The sequence below is a fragment of the Bactrocera oleae genome, chromosome 4 (genome assembly GCF_042242935.1).
Source record: "Bactrocera oleae isolate idBacOlea1 chromosome 4, idBacOlea1, whole genome shotgun sequence".
In the NCBI taxonomy this organism is placed as follows: domain Eukaryota; kingdom Metazoa; phylum Arthropoda; class Insecta; order Diptera; family Tephritidae; genus Bactrocera; species Bactrocera oleae.
Window position 1 is genome coordinate 41,745,951 of NC_091538.1, and position 23,027 is coordinate 41,768,977.

General features: G+C 31.9%; 1 protein-coding gene across 1 annotated transcript; it reads left to right on the forward strand.

Moving 5' to 3' along the window:
• Positions 1 to 13,536: 13,536 nt before the first annotated feature.
• Positions 13,537 to 18,067, forward strand: LOC106615524 (U-scoloptoxin(19)-Sm1a). The gene is made up of 3 exons (XM_014231774.3): positions 13,537 to 14,218; positions 16,772 to 16,921; positions 17,449 to 18,067. Exons 1-3 carry the CDS (start codon positions 14,101 to 14,103, stop codon positions 17,568 to 17,570), a joined length of 390 nt encoding a protein of 129 aa, XP_014087249.1. The 5' UTR covers positions 13,537 to 14,100; the 3' UTR covers positions 17,571 to 18,067.
• The last annotated feature ends 4,960 nt before the right edge of the window (positions 18,068 to 23,027 follow it).

The window sequence follows — 23,027 nt, forward strand, 5'->3', positions numbered from 1 at the left end:
TTGCCTTAATAAAGTAATTAGTTTGGGTTATTAGACTGATATTTGCTTAGTGAGAAAAGTGACAGCTCCATAAAATAACCTGAATATAACCAAAAACATGAATTGTTTTTGTTTATTCATTCACCGCCCAATTTAGATTAAATTTCATATGTGTGTTCATATTTGTAAGACAGATGCAAATTGTCTTGCTGATAAGATTATGATTTGAAACTGAAGCTATTTGGCTTGTTATAATGGTAATAAAGCACACCTTACTTTTCGAAAACTTTGCGGTAAATGGGGGAAGGAAAATAATATGATAGAGACTCACAAGTTTTCATGACCCCTGACATGTAAAAATTTTTAAATTACAAAACATTAAACGTTGAAAATTCGGCCGAACGAAAATATAAAAGTGCCCCTTCGACAGGCACTATCAAATTCGGAAGTACATTTATGCAATAACGTCCTTGTCCTTTTCTTATAAAATGTTATCTAAAGAGTGTCACTTTCAATCTCACCGGAATACTCTCAAAATAATATATATATATTCCTAGAACAGCTGTTACATGCAATTGATCTAAACTTAATTTAGTCACCTCGGTAATTTGGAGTCCAAGATATTATAATATGTTTGTTAAAAACAATTTTTATACTCTCGCAATATGGTGTTACAGAGTATAAAAGTTTCGTTCACTTTACGATATCACCTAAAACTAACCGAGATAAATATAGAGTCATTTATACATATTTAAATGATCAGGATGACTAGACGAGTTGAAATCCAAATGACTATATGTCTGTAAGCCCACATTTTTTAGGTGAAAACGCATATCTCGGGACCTACTCGACCGATTTCAACCATATACGATAAGTAATATTATCCAAACATTTCTACATCACTGTGCATAAATGGGGGAAATCAGACCAAATCCACGCCTACTTCGCATATAACACAATTTTAAATTCCATCTGATTCTTTTACTTTCCAGTATAGAAATCAAGAACCAATCAATGTAAACTGATAAAAATTTGCACGAATAGTACCTTTGAAGTGTGTCACCTTCTGACCAAGTCAAACCAAAACTATTCATTCCCAGATACCGAATATGTAGACGTCAGTTTCTTTCCAAATTTTTTACCGAAAATATCGGTCAACCTTTCAGATATATTATTGAAATTAGAATACCCCAACTTTGATCCTTGCAAATTGCGAGAGTATAGAATATTCCATCCCGAATTTAGCCCTTCCCTACTTGTTAATATAAGGTTTTGACAACACTTGAAAGTATTTCCTCGGCTTTGATCCTTGCGAAAGTATAAAATGTTCGGTTACACTCCAATTTAGCACTTCCTCACTTGTTTTAGGCTGTTTCCTTTAAAAAAATGTAGGCTAATGTTCTCATTATAATATTCATTATTTTACAAATTGGGTGAATTTTATTAAACTTCCTACTCTTGTCAGTCTTAGTGCAAATTAATTAATTTCAAGTCCACTAATTCTTTTTATACCCTTAACAGGGCATATTAATTTTGCCACGAAGTTTGTAACACCCAGAAGGAAACGTCGGAGACCATATAAAGTATATATATAAATGATCACCGTGACGAGCTGAGTTGATTTAGCCATGTCCGTCTGTCTGTCCGTCCGTCTGTATATACGCGAACTAGACCCTCAGTTTTTGAGATATCGATCTGAAATTTTGCACCTGTACTTTTCTCACAAAGAAGCTGCTCATTTGTCGGAACCGCCGATATCGGATCACTATAGCATATAGCTGCCATACAAACTGAACAATCGGAATCAAGTGCTTGTATGGAAAACTCTTTCATTTGACGAGGTATCTTCACGAAATTTGGCACGGATTATTAGTTAAGGCAGCAATGTAATCTCCGAAGAAATTATTCAGATCGGATGACTATAGCATATAGCTGCCATACAAACTGAACAATCGGAATGAAGTGCTTGTATGGAAAACTCTTTAATTTGACGAGGTATCTTCTCGAAATTTGGCATGTATTATTATTTAAAGCATTAATCTAATCTCCGAAGAAATTGTATGGATCGGATGACTATAGCATATAGCTGCCATATTAACTGAACGATCGGAGTAAAGTGCTTGCATGGAACATTTTTTTATTTGACGAGATATCTTCACGAAATAAGGCACGAGTTATTGCTTAAGACAACAAATTATTCTCCACAGAAATTGGTCAGATCAGATCACTATATCATATAGCTGTCATACAAATTGAACGTTCGGAATCAAGTTCTTGTATGGGGCCTTTGTTTTTGTGAAGGGTATTATAGCTTCGGCGCAACAGAAGTTAACGTTTTTTCTTGTTTAATATACATAAGTTAAACTTAACGGACCAGTTCTATAACTGAGTATCGTTAGATCTCGGAGCTTGCCTATCGCGGTTCGAGCTAAATTAAATTAAATTACGTACGTATGTCAGTCGTTGAGAATAATATTGAATAATATTCATTACTATCATGTTAAAATTATTAATATTATTCATAAATTCAATATTAGACAGTTTTGATATTTTGGTATACTTAGATACTGTGATTCAATACTATAATGGACTTGAACAATTTTTTAAAAAGATCATTACGAAAACACTGTATTATTTGTATTATAAATCGTACCATTCTTACGGTCTACTACATTTACAAAATTTGTTGTACAGTATTCCGTTGAAAGTTTAGTTGGGATGAACAACACCCTATATGGAATATGGTGGTGATTATTACCCTCAATGTGTGTTATATTATGTAACTATGTATATGAACTCAATAATGCATTGTTCTCATATATTATAATGTAATCATTAGTGATTTATTCTTAATTAAAAGTTATTATGTTTTTTTAATAAGCACATGGTGTTATATGTTTGCGGCTTTGGAATTAATAGAGTTTATAGAACCAGTTGAACTTGAAATTAAATGCAGTTCAATTTGCGTTAAATTAATTTTCCATTATTATTGGCTTTACTAGATTCAAGATCGAACAGTAGTTAGTGAATTTACATATTTGCTATGTTTGCTTTGTGTGTAAATTCTAAGTTATTAAAACGTGTTGTTTACAATAGAGGTTTTAAATCTACTAATTTTTCTAAATTACTACACTTTTTAAAAGACATTCTGCTTCTGCTACCAAAGAGAAAGAATGGATTCTTTCTAAATTTTAGATACGGGTTTCCCATTGTATTAGAAACAACTAAATTCGAAACTGAAAATACTATAGGAATATATTGCTGACAATTCCAGCTTTCCAACTTTTTATGCTGTGACCATATTAACCATTATAATCAAATAATTATCGACTCCTTTAGTTTGAAGAGCCTGAACCAGCTACAATAAAACATGCGTGGGGAAACTGTAAATATTTAAAACTTTTTTAAATTGCACCAAACGATACTAATTTATGACAGCTGCTGTTGAGTTTGTCCTCGAGCGCAAAACCAAGCATTGTAAGTTTTCAGAAGAGTTTCTTATATGAATTATTGTTTATCTTGAAGGAGAAGCCTTAATATTTATATATATATATATCAAGTTATTTAAAAAAGATAGTTAATGAAAAATAGCAAAATACTCTTGTCAACATGTTGCGAATGTATTTTGTTTATATAAAAAGAGAGAATGTAAATGAATAGAGAAGGAGCAAATGTTAAATGAGATGAGGGAACATCGAAAAATATAACTTCGAAAAAGAAAAATACACCACACTATATGCGAAATGCTATAAATAACGAATATTCCTATATGAAAAATCATTGCGCATACCTATTTAGATTTATGTTTTCAATTTCTATGATATGACAAATTTATAATTATGAAAAGCCTTCTGAATTAAAAATCTGTATTATCGGTAAAAACCCCAGAATTCATAATAAAATAAACATTTAATAGGCTAGTTTTCCAACTTATGTATGTGCGTTGAGTGAGTAATTGCTTATTGAACAAAAGATAACAATAAAACGGTGGCTAAGCGCCCACGTTTCCTTTTATATTGTGGCTTAAGTCGTAGGCGTGAAGGAGTTAAGCTCAATCCGAATACGAGCATATACGTTCGAATCGTAAAATACGTAAAATTGAAATCTTATTTAATTTTTTTATTTTATTAATTGGAATTATTTAGCATATCTCAATTCAAGTACTTAAATAGCATATTTTACTTTCAGGGATAATTAAAATATTTTAGTAAAATATGTTCATATGTTTAGGTTTATTGAATATTCATTAACATTCTCTGGTTAAACTTACCGATATTTTTTCTCCGCGGGCCATCAAAGCTATCGTCACAGCAACGGTATGTGCCACTTGCTCTGCTCCGTATAAAAAAACGCTGATGGTTGTCGAGGATTAAGAGGTTCCTCTTTTCTTAAGTGTAGTCTTCTATTTTAGCCATTACAGCTTTCCTGCGAAGTGCTTGTTTTGTACCCAGAAAATTAATCTTAATATACATATGTACATAGTTATGATCAGGTATATTTGGGACTTTTTCGTAAATCTGAATGGGGTCTTATTCTTATTTGAAGAAAAATAAGGAGCCGATCAAATAATTTAGATCCCAGAAGAGGATTTAATTTTTAATTCTGGAAAGTGAGTGGTAGCTTACCATTGCCAACAGCAGTGGAAATCGTTGTGCGATGGATAAGTGCGGAGGGGGCGGCAGGAAATGCAAGGTCGGGGGCAGCTGCCTAACAGAGAAATTAGTGCTGCTACTTTCAATTTTTAACCAAATATGTTACCGCCAGGAAGAGAGTGAGTAATGTGAAAGCCAGTGCAGCGGCAGTGTAGCAAGAGCCTCAAAACATTAACGCATGCAGAGGAGTTTTATAACTGCTTTAATAACATTTCTGGAAAGAACTAAAGACAGAAAAAAAAAATCATTTCGACAAATGCTAGACGGACTTTTACAAAAGGAACCAGAGGAAGTAGAGGAAAAGTTGAAAATAGAAATCCTACATCACATTCACAACTCTTAACTCTATTTTAAACCTTTCCTGGCCTTCCTCTGGTTTCTAGATATTAAAATATTTGTTTTTTGTAATTTTTGTCGTTGGATGATGCATTTATTTGAAGCTTTGTTTTTTATAATTGTCATTTAATGTATAAAAGAGTGATTATAAATTTGTGTCATTAGATTTAAATTTTGACTATAAAATATGTATTACAATGTAAAATTGGGACTGGGAAATAAATGTGATGTAATGTTAATATATATTAATGCATTGTTTCGAGTAATAATATATAAAAATTTTATTCATCACAAAAAATATGCATACATACTATGTTCATCATTTCATTTAAATAATAATTATTTTTAAAGCGGATTCTTACATTTAGTACAACCATTCTAGTCCATAAAATTTAAAAACTTCCCATTTTTCCGTTGTATGGAAAAAATTCTATTCGAGATCAAAGGTCAAAAATATGATTTTTTTTTGATTTTTTGTGATTTTCAGCAAAACGGTAAGTTTTATCATAAAAATATCTCAGACCAAAATTGTAGATTATAAAATTATCTATAAACAAGTAAGAAAGTTCTAAGTTCGGGTGTTGGCTAAATTTTATATTGAAGGAAGTATTGATCCGATTCAACCCATTTTTTACACAAAGGCGTACTATTATCGAGAGTTTTATTTATTGATTTTATTATATAAATTTCAATTATATATCCTAGACATTGACCGATATTTTCAGTAAGAAGTCAACTATAGGTATTGGGATCCACATATTCAGTACCTAGGGGCTTGTACAATTTTTGTCCGCTTTAGACAATTTTGGTCACAAGGTAGCATACTTTAAATGAATTATTGACGCAAAGTTTTACCCCGATACAATCATTGTTGCTTGATTTGCATAGTGGAAAGTGAAAGAATCAGATGGAATTTAAAACAGTCCTATATGGGAATTAGGCGTGGTTGTAATCTGATTTCGCCCATTTTTGCACTATAACATAGAGATATGAGAAGAATTTGATTGAAATCTGTTGAGCAGATCCCATGATATAGGTTTTCACCTAAGTGGGCGGTGCCCACTGTCTAATTTTGAAAGTGCTTCTTATAAAGTCATCTAATACCATCCCAGAGATAAAATTTAATGTCTCTGGCGTGTATAGTGCTTGATTTATCGCGCTTTTAGTAGTTTTCAACAGTATCGTTATATGGGGAGTTGGTGGGCTTGTCACCTGATTTCATCCATTTTCACACTGTCGATAGAAGTGCTAAAAATATTTATTCTCAGTGAATTTTGTTATTATAGCTTTAGCGGTTTTGGAGACATTAACATTAAATCTATTTAGGGGCGGGACCACACCCACTTTGAAAAAAATTTTGAAGCTGAATATGCCCCTCCCTAGTGTGATCACAGTCTTGCATTTTATTGTGGAACTTAGTTACGGCAATTTATTTGTTTTTGATTAATGGCGTTTTGTGGGCGTGGCAGTGGATAGATTACGCTAATCTGCAATACCAACCGTCTTACGCTACCAAAAAACACGTGTACCAAGTTTCATATTTTTACTCAAGTTACAGCTTGCACAGACGGACGGAAGGAATGACGGGCAGACAGTTACCCGGATTTCAACTCGTCTATTCATTTATATATATGTTTATTTCGATTAGTTTTAGGTGATAAAAACAACCGTAAGGTGAACAAAACTAGTATACTCTGTAGCAATAGGTTGCGAGAGTATAAAAATGTATCAATTCTTTTCCTACGAGCCACTGTTTCGGAGATATAACGATTCAAAAATTTAGAAAAGTTGTAATCTTTATAAGATACGGCTCGTATATACATCTGCAGAGTTGTAATACAGTAGAACCTCGGTAAGTTGAAGTCCAAAGGAAACCCAAAATATTTTAAGGTATAGAGGTTTTAAGTTATCAAGGGTGTATGTAAAGGATAGGTTTATATAAAAGTAGGTACGTACATATGTATGTATGTTCCCTTGTTCCTATTTTTACTCGAATGCCGCAGAAGGATTGATTCAATAAAGTGAGTGTTGTTTGTTTTCTTTTTGAACTAATTTTAAGCCAGTTTTATCACACAGTGGGTAAAGCTATGTTTCCAGGACAATGATCAAAAACTTATGATTATGATCCAAGTAAGTTGTTGTCTCAAGGCTAACCACCGCAAAGCTTTAAAGAATTTCGAAGAAGCAAACAATAGGTGACATATGTATTGTTTACGTTACACCTAAAATATTAGATATACTTAAGCTATAATTATAAGAATATCAGGTAGAAAGAAACCCAGTCATTTAAGTTATACGCCATTGTGACCCTCAGAAAACTTCTGTCTCCTGTTCAACAGTATGCGGGCTATCTTATACCTACTATGACAAATGAAATACCGTCAGCCTTGGAAACTACGCTCTAGTGATAACAAGTGCTTATTCTAACCTAAATCCTTAGTTTTTTGCCGTCGAATCAGCCAAGTAAGCACATTTGAATTTAAAAATTTACTTCTGAAAGTGGCTAAGAGACGATCCTGCAGCAAAAGCTATTCTTGCTCGAATCGAATTTGAAAATGATTTAGTTGCAGTTGAAGCCAAGTATCATCATTGATTGCTATATTTCTCTCACCAACAGTGGAGGATTTGTTTGATTTCAATGAGGTGACATGCGATCCATCGGTATTGACACAATTTATTTGCACCCAGCATGCAGATGAAGAACAAGAACAAAAAGAAGATAGAAGATCAAGAAAAATAATTTGACGGCTACTAATCAGACGAATATACTTCACTACTTTGTTTTGACTTACATCGCTTTTATCATTTGCAGTCTTTGCCAATTTTCGATATTTTGCAATAATTTCAAATTAAACAGGATCAAAATGGACAGGTGGAATATGCCTACTGGGGAAACCACGTTAAAAAAAGCGCTAAGTACACTACCTCATAGGTAGCGTGGAAACGTGTGCATATTATTACAATTACAACTTTTCTAAATTGTTGAATCGTTATATCTCCGAAACAGTGGCTTGTAGGAAAAAAAGTATTGATAACTTTTTTATAGCTAATTTTATAATCTACTATATGAGATATTTTTATAATAAAACTTACCGTTTTGCTGAAAATCACAAAAAATCGCAAAAAAATCATATATTTTACCTTGGATAGAAGTTTTTTTTCCATATAGGGGAAAGATGGGGAACTTTGAAAAGTTATTTACATATACACATATTATACTATAAAACTGCTGTTTTAAAGTTGTCTTACAGGACATACATACATGTGTGTTCGGTTGGTATGTCCGCAAGTGAGATTTACTCGCGTATGGGCTTGTGTACATATGTACGAATGTTGGCGGAATTTTATCGATTTTTTACGATCGGTGTGCACAGAAGGATGTTGTGTATGCCTTGTTTGTGAACAATTGCTCATTTGAAAAAAAACAAAATTGACAAATATAATTAAAAGAAAAAATAAATGCTAGGAAAATTTATTGTATACATAAAGTCAAATACAATATTGAATATTGCCCAGTGATAAGATATTTTGTTTGTCCTCACCTTCAAAACTCACCGTAGAATTTTGGGCTGGTGAATTTAAACGTGTTCGTACTAGGCTTGAAGACGATCCAGTCGGTCCGCAACTACACCAGAAATCATTGAGCATGTTCATAATATTGTTAGTGAAGATTCAAGTTTGACTAAGCGTGAAATTGCTAATCCACAGGCATCTCAGACGAACGAGTACTTCATATTTTACATGGAGAATTACATATAAAAATGCTGTTTGGAAAGTTAGTGCCACACACGTTAGCAATTCAACAAAAACTGGATCGAAAACAAATTTGTCAGCATAATTAGGAGCGTTTTAAGCAGAATTAAACCGATTTCTTGCGTCGTTTTATAAATAAGGATCTACTACCATGATCCTAAATTGAAATAAGAACGTTTACAGTGGACGGAAGATGGTTGTTCAGCTCCAAAGCAAGTGAAGTCACAACGATCAGCAAAGAAGGTTATGCATCAGTTTTTTGGGATGCAAAAGGAGTTTTGTTGATTGATTATCTGCAGAAAGGTAAAACAATCAACTCTGAATATTTTTGCGCAGCCTTTTGGATCAGCTGGGTGAAGGTGAGATGGTTAGCAGCACAAAAAAATCCTTTTTCATCAAGACATCAAGACGTATTCGCCAAATTGGCTACTACCTCTTCAGAAACCTGAAAAAATTCCTTCGTGGAAAGCGTTTTTCGTCGAAAGAAGAAGCTATTACAGTCGTAGACGGGTATTTGCAGTGCTTCCGGAAATTCATTATAGGAATAGCATAAAATTATTGGAGGATCATTGGAATAAGTTTATGGAAGTTAATGGAGATTATATTGAATTAAAAAAAAATTTCGTGCCAAAAGCAGTTTTTTATTTCGCACAAACTTTTCAACCAACCTGTACATAAAGATACGTATTTTCTGCAGATGTTGGATGCATATGCTTTGGAGACAGCAAAATTCAGCAAATGGAGTAATTCTCTTGATAATTATAATATAGGGAACCGGAGTTAGGATGATATTTGATACGAATATGCTTGTCGTCGATTGTTCCGTATTGCTTGAAAGTCTTTAGCAATTCATTTAAACTCATGCTTGTTTAGAACTGAGAAACAAATGTTGCGGAGCTCATTCCACAAAACGGTACATGTACATACATATACTTGTATTTCAGAAATAATACTGTTCACCGTCGATCATCCCAGAGAATGGAGACATTTCCTTCAAAACATTTGAACTTACACACTCATTATGAAATACTTACGTGAGAGTGAGATAAAGTCTGCATTTGGCAGCAATCGATAGTCTGTTTGAATGCTTTGTTAATTTTTCCTTAATAAGAGCAGCAAATAGCGAAATTAGCAGTTTATTATAACGAGAAGGCGCAAGTTTTATTTAAGCCACTATTCGATGGAGAGCTACATGACTCGCGACCAACTTTGGACATCCGATTAAAGAAACCAAGGTATTTTTTAAAAAAGCTAGTCAACATAAGAAAAAATGCTTTTGCCAACATGTTGCGAAAATATAAAAAGCTTACACACCGTTTTATACGCTCAGTAATTCTTATAGACGTATGTATATATGAATCAGAAAGCTTTCTGAAAAGTTTATCTCTTCAAAAATGACACAAACCGGAAGTTGGCAAACATGTAACTTATCCAAAAGTTCGAGACATTTTTAAAAGCTCTTTTATTAAGCTCCCCTGATTTTAAGTAAAGTATGAACAAATTTATAGAAAAATTTTAAAATAATGTAAATTGTTTCATCTAAATTAAATGAGTTATAGGGCTATTAAAGTTTTGCTCATAAAAAAATTTGAAAGAAAGAAAATCATTTTCGAAATACATATGTATGTAGTGGTGCCATTAGGCCAATTTTAGAAGCGAGCAAAGCGAGCTAGTCATAGCTTGTGTAAACTATGTTTAGATTCCGGTCTTAAGCAAATTAACGAGTCTTTGCAAGATTCCAATTAGCTTTGTTAATATGTTATTTACTAAGCAAAACTAAGAAATAGTGCCAGATTAGAACATTCAACTTACGTCAGAGAATGTTAATGCACGAAAAGTGCCTTTAAAGTATGTCATCTCAAGTCAAAAAATTGTCAAAAAGCCTCCAGGTACCAGGAATATAAACCCCAGAGCCTATATATCGGTCAATTTGTGAGATATACCATTAATATATATAATCGAAATTAGGAGAGACTCCTTTCGTGATAATAGTATGTCTATGTGTCAAAACTGGGTTGCAACGGGTCAATATTTTCCTTAGCCCTCATATACTTAATAGAAATATTTTCGAACTTTCGCCTGACTTTATAATTGAGCAGGCGTGCTTTTCTAACGACGGTGCATCTTTTTCCTGTAGTGGATAAAATCGGTTGAAAACTTGCGCTAGCCCCCATATAACTAATATCAGGAGTTTCAAACATCCGGTTGACTTTACTCCTAACCATATATACGAGTACTGTTGAAGGTATGTGAGGTACCTTAATAAAACTCGAGACCATCTGTTTCGGTTAATATTGTACATACTACATATAAGTAGTAATGCAATGTGCCAGCTTATGACCAAAAATATCCGAATCGGACTAAAACTGTTTAAGCCCCCAGGTACCGAATATATGGACCCAGTTCCAATTGCGAGCTTGTTGTCGAAAATATCGGTCAATCTGAGAGATATATTATAAAAACTCAGAGAGAACTTTATCTGATTATAATATGCCCGTGTGCCAAAAATGGGTTGAATTGGATCAATAATTCCTTAGTTCCCATATACCTAATAGAAAAATTTTCGAACTTCCGGGGGATTTATACCGCAAATATCGGTCAATATGTGATTAATCTTAATGAAATTGAAAAGGTGTGCAACATCCGGCTGACTTTATCCCGCATATATTAGTAACGGTAAAGTACATATACTACATATAATGATTGTTGTGTGAGTTATAATTTATAAAATTGCTTGAAAATATGCTCTTTAATATACCTGAGTAATGTCAAAAATTAGTGAAATCAGCACAGATCTTTATTGTCCCCAATATACCCTATATAACGATTTCCGACTTTTCACTTATTTTTAAACTGTTTAGGTTGGTCAAAATGTGTGATATTTCAATAAATTTAAATTAACAAGCTTTCTTAAAAATTATGTGGTTTAGTGCTGAATATGAATGGAATTGAGTTAGACCTTGGTCCAAACTTCATATTCCTAATATATTCGACTCCGATCCTCTGAATGACGTTTTGAATATCAACTCAGTATATAACATTTAACATTTTCGGTTGAGCTTATGTCAGATATACATATCTCATTTGAAGATGATTTCAATATAATTTTCGCTGATGGGAGTAAAATATAGTTATAAAACTAATTGAATCTATGATTAATAATATAAGTTAATAAGATACAAATTTGGTTGTAAACCGTTCAGTTTCACCGAACAAAGAATGTTGAATTCTTTCGCAACATTTTTAAAATAAAATTTTGCCATCACCTGATGGTATTTCCCCGGCTTTGATACTTGTAAGCTGTATAAGCTGTATTTTCGGTTACACCCGAATTTAGCCGTTCCTTAATTGTTTTTTATAGGATGATGTCCTGTAGTTGTACCAGCAAGATGTTTTAGGCGGCGTGGTAAAGCAGTTAAACAATATTCTCTTCACCTAGCGGTGGCTATTGGACTACCGTTTGTGGTCAGAGTTGAGAGAACATAGCCTGTCGAATACTCCACAGAAATTTGAAGAGTCTATTGAAATCTTTTAATATACTCTATAAAATTAACTCTATTAAAAACACAGAACTTATGGAAGGACTTGCCTGTATCTTAACCCGATGGCAAAAATATTGTTGTTTGTTTTAAAGACATAATTATAATTCATATGATTTTAATTTTCGAAACACAGTTAATTGGAAAAATATATAGGTATAGGTTTATTTGAAAGCCGAGACTACATACTTGTATTTGCACTTGCTCTAGTATGTACGAATATATTATATGTATGTTATTTATTGTGGTTTGGTATATAGTATATTATGGAAATACCGCCACAAAATAATTCGTATGCATGTTGCATACATAATCGCTCCATTGGTGGTGTATTCGCCACCAAAACAAATCCGCTTAGTAAATGGCATTATGGGTCTACTTGACGAGTCAGTGTGTAAACACTTTGACGTGATTGTTTAGTGACTGTGAATGGTCAGCGGTGTGTATGTACATATGTACATGACCATAAATTGTTCGTGTGCAATAAAAGATGCAAATATTATTGCACGGCGATATTAAAAGTTATTAATAGATAATTACAGCTCTTATAAAAGAGTACAATAACTGCAAATTTATAACACATTCCAATCATTTCAATAGTTTCTTGAACTTTCCAAGCAAACATACATTTACTAATGTATCTAATTTATACATACATTGTACATGTGCATTGTATTATGAGTATATGTTATATAATAAATGTTTATGTGTCTTATGTCGACTAAAAAATACTCCCTCCATTTTGTTGTTATTGCTTTTGTTCTTTAGCTGTTCAATTAAAACCCAATATAACCGGAACTCTTCCTTGTCTGCTGAGCTGAGCTGCTCTCGAACTATTGGCAGCGCTATTGGTTAAGGCCACGTGATGGCTTTGGTCTTATGACACAAACATTGAATTAATGAAAAATTAATGAAAAAATATCGGTAACGTTACGCCTTCAATTGCAAATAATAATCGCATATTTTTATGACACACATATCTACAAAAAACATACACGCGAGTTGTTGTGACATCTGCAATTAAATAAGAAACTCTAACTGGAAGAAAACAAAATATAGTGAAGAAGAATAAAATATAGCATAATTTTAATTTTTGTTGATCTTCAGCCAACATCAAAAGGAGCAAGAGTTCACGAGACACACACATTCGTGCAAATTGTGCCATGCGCTCCCAAGAGTGGCGCTCTCTTTGGCATTGGCGATCGCCAATTTTGCGAATCACGCGAGTGTCAAGCGCCAGCGGCAACACTTACTATTCATTTGAACTGAGAAAAAATTCATTCATCGAATTGCAACGAACCGCGAAAGAGCGTTCTTTCTTTCTCGCTAAGCAACAAAAACAAATGAAAAATAGAAAATTGTGCTAACCAATAATTAATCAAATAAAATATTATAGAGCAGTGACCACACATACAAACCGACTTACATTCATATATATGTATATAAGTAAATATATTTATAGTGCACAAACACATACAAAACTATCGCATAAACAAAACGTTCAATACTAGCGAGCCATTAAATGTTTGTTGTTAATTTGGAGATTTGTTTAAAAGGAAACATCGCATAATTTAGAACATTCAGTTGTGAACGAACTGGTGCGCAGTCAAGTGTGGCAAAAATAGAAATTGAAATTTTTGGAAGATCGTGTATACTTAAAGTGTTATTGTAATTACATTAGAAATCTTTACATTCGTGCTGATATAAATAAAAGTGTCAAGTGCATAAAAACTTCAGAGTTTTGCGTTCGAGAAGTGCATTGCAAAGAGTCTCCAGAAGCATTGAGATTCAGATTGCCAAGCTAAGCTATAAGCAAAATTAAGTAAACAAAAGAAATTATTATGTCCTGCAAAGTGTTTTCATATCTGCTAAGTGTTCTACTTATTGCACAGATACCGATAAACGGCATCAGTGCCGGTACGGATGATAACGAGATCGACAATGCGCCAGAATATTACTGTGAGTGCTCACTTTAACTCATTCCTTGGTTTTATTTAATTAGAAAAAAATATTGGAAGTTGCGAGTGTATGAAAAATTATCTAACGAAATTTTAATCTCCGAGGTTTATAAAATATTATACAAAATATTTATTATAAAAATATTTCAAAATCGAACATTCCTGAACAGTTATCAGCTACAAACTCGTGAACTAAATGAATTTTGTTTGTTTTGTAAAAATATTCTGCGTTTGTTAATGATTTATGAAAACATCGTGCTTTAAACACCAAAATAAATCTCAAGTATATATAATGCACGAAACTGTATGCGTGAAACTAGAAAATTTGATAAGCGTAATTTCACACAAAAATATGGTTAACCATATTGATGATTTTAATTGAATTAAATAAATAATTAATTTGAGAATTCAAAAACTATAAATGTTTATTTTTCCTTAATCATACTTCAGTTTCATGAATGAAAATTCCGAGATTTAAGGAAATAAATATATATATATTTTTTATTACAAAATCTTAAGAAATTTGTCTCTATAGTAAAATTCGTCATTTTAATGGAAAATTTTCACTAAAACAGAAAAATGCTGAAAGAATACGTTTGTTGATTGCTTGAAAATGTTTCATAGTAAGGAATGACGAAATTATTTTATTTTGAAATTTAACAATTATATGAGAATAGAAATTTTTTGCCTAACAATCGCTAATTTATATGATTATTATATCATTTTTGTTTTATAATAATTTTAAAAATATTGGCAGAATAAAAAGTTTGTTTGATAAAAAAATTTCGTAATTTAAATGCAAAATTTTCATTAAAAATACAGAACAATGTTAAAAATTTACATGAGTCGGTTGTTTGTTTGAACATTTTTTAGACAAATGAGCTTTTACGAATGTGTTTTTTGTTTTGAAACTTACAAAATAATAGAGAATAAAAATTGTTTGCTTTTATGTCATTAAATAAGTATTTTATTTTTATTTAAAATCACTTTTACAAACATATTGTAATACTATAAGCAGTTACTAAAAAAGAATTAAATATTGAAAATTCTCAAATTGTTTGATTTTTGAAAATATACAGAAAAAATAAAAAATAAAAGAAGTAAGTACTAAAACTATCAATTTATTTGATTACTTGAAAAAAATCAGAAGAATGAGGTTTGGAATATAAGTTTTTAAAACATGATTTAAATAAAAAAATATGATATTTGGAAAAAAAATTTCGATGTAATGATTTTAATATAACCCTAAAATAATTTTTTTTTTTTTTTTAAATAAAAATGTATATATAATTTGAAATGCTTTTTAGTAAATTGAGCCTTTAAAATTTATTTTATTTTATTTATTTAAAAATGTTTAAAAAAAGTGTAGATAATAAGTTATTTAATTTGTATAATTTATTTATTAAAAATAATAATTTGAAAATATATTTGCAATGAAGTTGGTTGACTGTAAAAAATTGCTTAATATAAGTACAAAAATAATTGAATTTAAAATACTTGTAACTGATACAAATAATTATTATTTACTAACTTATAATTTTGTTAAAAAATAATAATTAATATTCAGTGAAATTAGTAGTAGAAATTTCAAAATATGCTTAGAAATAAAGCTTTATATGCATTTCGAAGCAAGTTAATATTTTATTTCAAATTATTTATAAATTTAAAACTAAAATAACAATAAATATATTTAAATTTTAACTGTTTCATAAATAAGGAAAACCATAATATATGATTGCAAATTAATTAAATAAAAAAATGTTTGCAAAAAAAAAGAAGAGAAATAATTTACAACTTTTTCAAAAATGTCATTATTGTGATAATATATTTAACTCGTATCAAATTTTTGCTTCACAATGCGGCAAAAAAAATATTGCATAATATAAATTGTTTGAGATGGCAAAAAAAAATGTATCACTTATGTCAAGCATATAGGCGACGATCAGGTATTATTGAAAGTATGGCTAAATTAGGTCAACACCTTTTACCTACAGCCACAACTGTTGTTTACAAGTGCCATATACGAGTACATGCGTGTACCCATTAAGCACATTTTTAATTGTTGTAAATAAGAAAAAGATATGGAACTGAAACATTTTTAAGAAAAGGTGAACAAATTTAAATTAAAGATCGATTATTCCTTATTTAATTTTTTGTCACTTGAGGTTTAACAAATTTTTATATCGACATTAACAGCTTAAACTCGTATATAGGCATTACATTTGTTTCTTTGAAATACATATATACGTAAATAAATTGGTTCTGTTACTCTGCCGTCAGCCTTTAGATTTTTCTGTTCGGGTCTTTGGCCTTCTTATTGCAACTTATTTAACTTTATATGTACATGTAATATGCATATTAGAAATAAAAGTTGCTACTTCATACCTCAATTGTTTGAATATATAGAAACATCATTTGTTATTAAAAAAATTAACTTATGTCGATTTTATATTACATGTTTTATTATTCAGAATAATAAAGTAATAAAATTATATAAATACTTGCTGTTTCTTACAACGAAATTTATTAACATAAATTCGCGTTTCATTCTCAGTGTTGCAGGGCGTGAAGGTTTATCCCGCCGACCGTGAGTGCGCCTTGCTTGGCGGTTTGTGTGTGCACAACAGCGATTGCTTGGAGCCGACTACGAATCGCGGATTATGCCCATCCAACAAACACCGTGGTGTGGAATGTTGCTATGAACGTAAGTATATGATGCTCACTTTAGACTTCTGATGGGGACATAACTAACATTTACATAATTTTCGACAGTAAATCCTGAAAATCTCTAAACAAATCACATAAAAACTCCCAAAATCTGTATTCCTCTACAAAAACTATACATGTATATCTATGCTTAATCCCATTGTGTTGGCTCCACACTAATTGTAAACTAATAAAATTATAATCGGTATATCACTGTCACTAATCCACTATAATATTTATATTCTTCTTCATTGTTATCCTTACTGTCGCCTTCACCTGCCACCACCTTCTACTATATTACCACACTATCCAAAATCCAACAAATTCCTATGATGATGATTTTTTGTATCGCAATCTAATCGAAAACATTCAACATTCGTCCGCAATCGCTACCGCGCATCCGTCGATTTGAATGCATTCCGTAACTGAACTCATTCACCACGCTCATCGACGACATCCACCCGAATACCTTGCATCACTGCATCAACACAATCACGTCATTTCCGCATTTTGCATACTGAGTAGTGCCACTGAGGCCCGCACCGTGTGAGCAGCATTTGGGCATCTGCATGAACACTTGTGCCGAGTACCTACAACGACCCGGCACCGATTGCCAAGGCGGACAGGTCTGTTGTGTCTTAGTCTAAGCCTAAAGAAGGTTCTCACATCTATCGGACGTGTGCGTATATTATTAATAATACGAATATAACTAAAATATTTTGTTTACATTTAATAATATTTAATATACTGTACTCAAGTGAGTATGTCATATTAAACTAAACTAAGCTTTAACAAAGATTGTTCAAGCCATTCGTTCGATTGAGAGAAAAGTAGGAGGATGCATCATATGCAACTCATTTGCTCGTTCAAGTAATTACTGAATGTATTGTAATTTATTTGTCCTTTATTTTACTTTTTATGATGAGTTTGTAGTTTTTTTGGTTTAATTTTAAGTTAATTAATGGCAATTGCTTATCTCCCACTTGTTTCGCAACTCGAAGCCCATGTGGGTTGACTTGCATTTATGACACACTAATTATATATAATATGTATGTATAAAGAACAATTTACTTTGACAGCAGCTAAAGAAAGAAAAAAATTGCAAAATGTCTGTAAATAAAAATGTTGTATTTAATTATAAAAAGCTTTGTGTTCTGATTTATCTGGTTGGTTTGCAGGTACAAAAGAATATTATCAAAGGAAAATAACAGGTAGGTTTGAGAAGCAATGTGTTTGATGAATTGTCAAAGAAAGCGTTTTCTCTTTACTCGTAATGTAAACCTGGGTCACTTTGTGAGTCTGCGCCTGAGTACCCATATGTCTTGTACCGCCTTTCAATAAAAAACAAAGAAAATGGAATGGAGACCACAGCCAACTTTAAATATTTCCAATACCATTTCTTAAAGTAAAAATGTTGGAGATTGTAGATTACACATAATGAATGCCTCTGTTATGGTTTAACAGTCAACTTTACTTAAGTTGAAAATTTTCAACTCGGTATTATCAATAACAACCCAACCTGTTAAAACATTTAAAGTTAAGTTGTTATCGTATTTAATTTTTCAGCAATATTTATTTTAAAATTCAACTGATGAATTATCTGTTAAATCGCTATTTTTTATAGCAATATTAATACAGCTTTAACTTAAGTTGGTAGTTCCAAAATATATTTTAGTTGTTTTAAAGTTAAGTTTTATCAATTTCAATTCAAAATTAAGATATTCAATTACTTTCTTATTGTAAAAAAAAAAGTTTTTAATTATATAAAAATCCTTATAATCACTCATTTTACTCTCTTTTTCTCACACGTACTATATATTCTTCGATAGAAAAGTGTTCTGATTCCAAAAATATACATATATATATATTATATATAAAATAAAAAAATCTCACGAAGACTGGAGTTTGGGTTAACTTCTTCGAATGAAGGAAACAATATATGTAGTAACGGTAATTTATTAAATACCATTTTGTTCTTTTGAATTTATGTCCGAACACTGTAAATATTGGGTTTTTGAGTAAACTTGGTATACTTGGTAACCGTGGAAAATGACAACATGGCGTTAAGGTACAATACTTGAATTCTGCATCAAGAAGATCATAATAGGGAGCGGCATCTGTGGTTTGAAAATGTTCAAAGGTAGGCATGGCCCAGCGTATCTTATCTTATTTTTCCTAATACCCTGAACCCGAAAAAAAAACCTGGTTGCCTATAACTGACTTTCTACCAAAAATCTCGGTCATATTAAATCAATTCATTACGAATATATCGGTTTCCACACTATCTATCTTTAGTTATGCTGGTGTATGCGATGGTATTGGAACCACCAACATACTACTTGATTTTAAGAAAACGCTAAACAAATCGGATGTGGGTCAATGTCATCGACTGGAAGTTCTCAATAAACTAGGGCAATATACACTAATTCAGTAATGTAAATAAATCCATATTTGCACGGATAAAATACAGGCGCAAATCGAAGATATAGCCTCTGTGCTTTAAACATTGTACAATTCTGTAGATACGCAAGTACATAGTAAAAACATATTTATGCATGTATTTCGAGCTGACATCATTACGCTAAATATTGGATTTAGGCAGTGTGCGCACAACATGTGATGGTGTTTAAGTATTTTTTTCCTCAGTTAATACTGTAAAGATTATAAACAAAAATACATGAAATTTCTGGGAATCCTACTCAAAAAAATACAAAAGTCTAAACTATGATCTACTTCTCTAATTCATTGTTCTAGGCATTGAAAGAGTGGGATATTTTGTTCCGAACAACTGTCCTATATAAGTATAAATTAACCCAATGACCAATTTTTTATACTTTCTGATTTCATGCAAAATTGATTAGTTTTATTTATGGGATATAAATAAATATGCTTACATACTTATTCATGCCCGTAAGTGCTTAAGTTCAATGTCAAGTTCATCTTTATTGTCTCCATGAGCGTCACCACTTCGATTCGACAACCAGACCGAGTGAGTATGTGTACATGTGTATATATCGGAATCAACCAAATTAAAATGATAGTACAGCAAGTATATATAAGTATTTTTATATATGTATATGCATGTATGAGGGGCTATGAATATATTTAATAAATAGACGCGAGTTGTTATTGAGGCAGCAAAAATCAAATGCGTCTCAATTTGTGAAGTAAACAAAATTATATTTCGAACTATCGGTATATTTATTTTTGTATAACCTACTGACTGACTAAAGCATGAATCTTCTGGAATATTTCAAATATTTTATTTTATACATAGTTAAAAGATATTACAAGTACTAAGGCTTTGTTATAATTCAAATGTTGATTTTTAAAAGTTTTCCGAAATATTATTTTTTCAAGTACATACGACATATAAACTGCTTAAGTACATTGAACTACATGTCTTCTAGCGTATTGGTCGCATCTGTCTAGTGACCTTAAGATATGGAAATAAACGACCTCGTAAAATATTTCGAAAATGCTCCAAAACGAATTAACACGTTTTTGTTTTTTTAGTATGAAAGTGAGTGTTGAAAAGAGCGGTGATACTCATAAACATCATACTATACTCATACATGAGTATGCAAATAGTTTTCGTTTTCGTTTACGTTTAGATATCATGTATAAAAATAGCTCGCGCAGCGGTCACACTTTCTAATGGTTTGAAATTTAAAATATGATTATTACAACCGTCTATTTTTGTGTCTAAGATAATTTTAACTTACCGATTCTAATGACAGCAGCTCTCCTTGTAAAAATCAAGTGGGAACATTTCCAATCTTCAAAGCAACATGAAAAAAGGACGGTATTTTTAAGTCGAATCGTATGCCTTTTCCTGTCTTTAGAACTCATTATATTGAAATAGTTCTCAGGAAGTTACGATAAAGGTAGAAAACCGATTTCTTTCAAATAACAAACGGTATACATCTAAGTCACACATATGTATCTGGCTCTATTTTATAATTATATCGGCACCCTTTATAACCTACGAAACCCGAGAAAAGAATTGGGATATGGAGTGTCTCTCTATATAGATATGATGTCATTGAGCACGACACAGGTAAAAACGAGAGAGACCAAAATGGCTCGATGTTTTTTAGACGTGTGATTTGCAATGAGATAACATTTTTTTGGGAGTTGGTGTTTTTGACAGCTGCTATATGATTTATAGTCAGTTTGGTTTGTCATTTCATAAAGAATAGACTTTTTCCCAAACAACGTTTGCAAATCACGCAAATTTTTGACCAAAATAAAAATAAATGCTGCTGCAAGGCAGATTATCGAAAAAGACCCGAATTTGTTCATTCACCATCGCCCGCAAGAATTGGAGCTATGCCCATCCACTTTATGGAAGAGTTTGCGGAAGGATCTTGGTTTCCGGGCTTACAAACTTCAACTCGTGCAAGGAATGAATCCGACCAACTATCAAGCGCTTCGCACATTCAGTGAATGGGCTCAAATCAGAGATAGCCATCATTCCCGATTTTTACAACAAAATTTTGTTCAGCAATGAAGCTCACTTTTGATTGAATGGGTATGTTTGGTTTTGGTGTGCTCTGTGAGCAGGGGAAACCATGTTTTTATATATAATGTTAATAATGTTGAAGTAAATAGGGAACTCTACAGAGCCTAAATTAATGACTGTTTTGTGCCTAAATTGGATGATTTTGATGTGGACGACCCAATAAAACTTTGCTGAGCGCATTATCTGGCGTCGTGCGACTTAATATCGCTTGTCTGTCTACGCAGATAACATCGAGACGACTAATGGTTTGGAAGAGAATGTTTGTCGAGTTAATGCTGAATGGAATTTATTCGATAAAGAAAATATCTTTGCCATAACATTAAATTACTTGCGTTTTAATTCTTCTAGAAAACCATATGTGAAAAAAATACCGTTTATGTGAGAAGAGTTTGAAATGTTTGGGAACAGGATTTATTCCAAAAATCCTATCAAAATTTACATGACTTAAGAATGTTGTCTAAAATAAGTAAAGTCTTAGAATAAAAGGTGTAACTAAATGAGGAAGATAATAAGAATTTAAATTCCAGAGCATAATTAAACACAAAATATCCTTTCAATAAAGCGCATGTATCCATCTTCCATCCAGAATATGATTAAATGCATAGCTGCCTGTCTGTAGTTTTCTCTCTCTCTCTCTTCTCTCTTAAATCAGATACAAAAGTGAAAAGAAAAACTTGTATTCCTGAATTTGTAGACAACTAATACTAGAATCATGTGTGTTTCGAAATCCACGTTAGAGATTGGCTCTTATTATGAACTACATTTGATATTCGCTGGTAGTCAATAATTTACGATCTTATGTCAAATTCCTCTTGTCCGTTTTGCAGCCCTTGCCCTGATGCATTTTGCTTTAGATTTTGCTGTAACATTGAGTAAAAGAGTTGATAAAAATTAAAGTGAAGAGCAAACATCCCATGTACACATATATGGATAAAGAAGGAATTACAGTTCACTAAAGGACTGCGACAATTCTCCACGAAAGTATATAAAGAGTCATCCACAAATTATTCTACTTCGTCGTTCTTGATAAATCTCAGCAAATATTAAATACAAATTTACATATTCCTACACATCATTGCGCAATTGATGGAAGACACAGCCGCATACAATAAATATTAAACTAAATAAATTATATAACACCGAAGTAGGGAAAAGTGCATTCTACCGGATGCAGCTGATTCATTGCTCATAGACTTGGGATTGTACTTGAATTTGCGCGTTGCAAAATAAAGCTGAAAGTAAAACAACTACACTTGAGTAGAAACAGTTTAGAGCAAATAATTAGAGAATAAATAAATAGAAGAGAACAAAATGTGCCATAGATTACTTTATTTATATTAAATAATTAATTGAAATGTGTATATAAATATATTAAAACATATAAATACTCATATGGCCTCAGAGATACAATTGTAAACCGACCTCTTGTAGCATTTGTGACTGTGTGGTTGTGTGTGTGCTTAAGTCATTTTGACAGTTGGCAACTCAGTTGCCTCTAACCATACCGCGTCGCCCATTTTCGTGCTATCACGTGCCCATGTCGACGTTCATGTGATTTTATGCCATAAGGTTTGAGGCC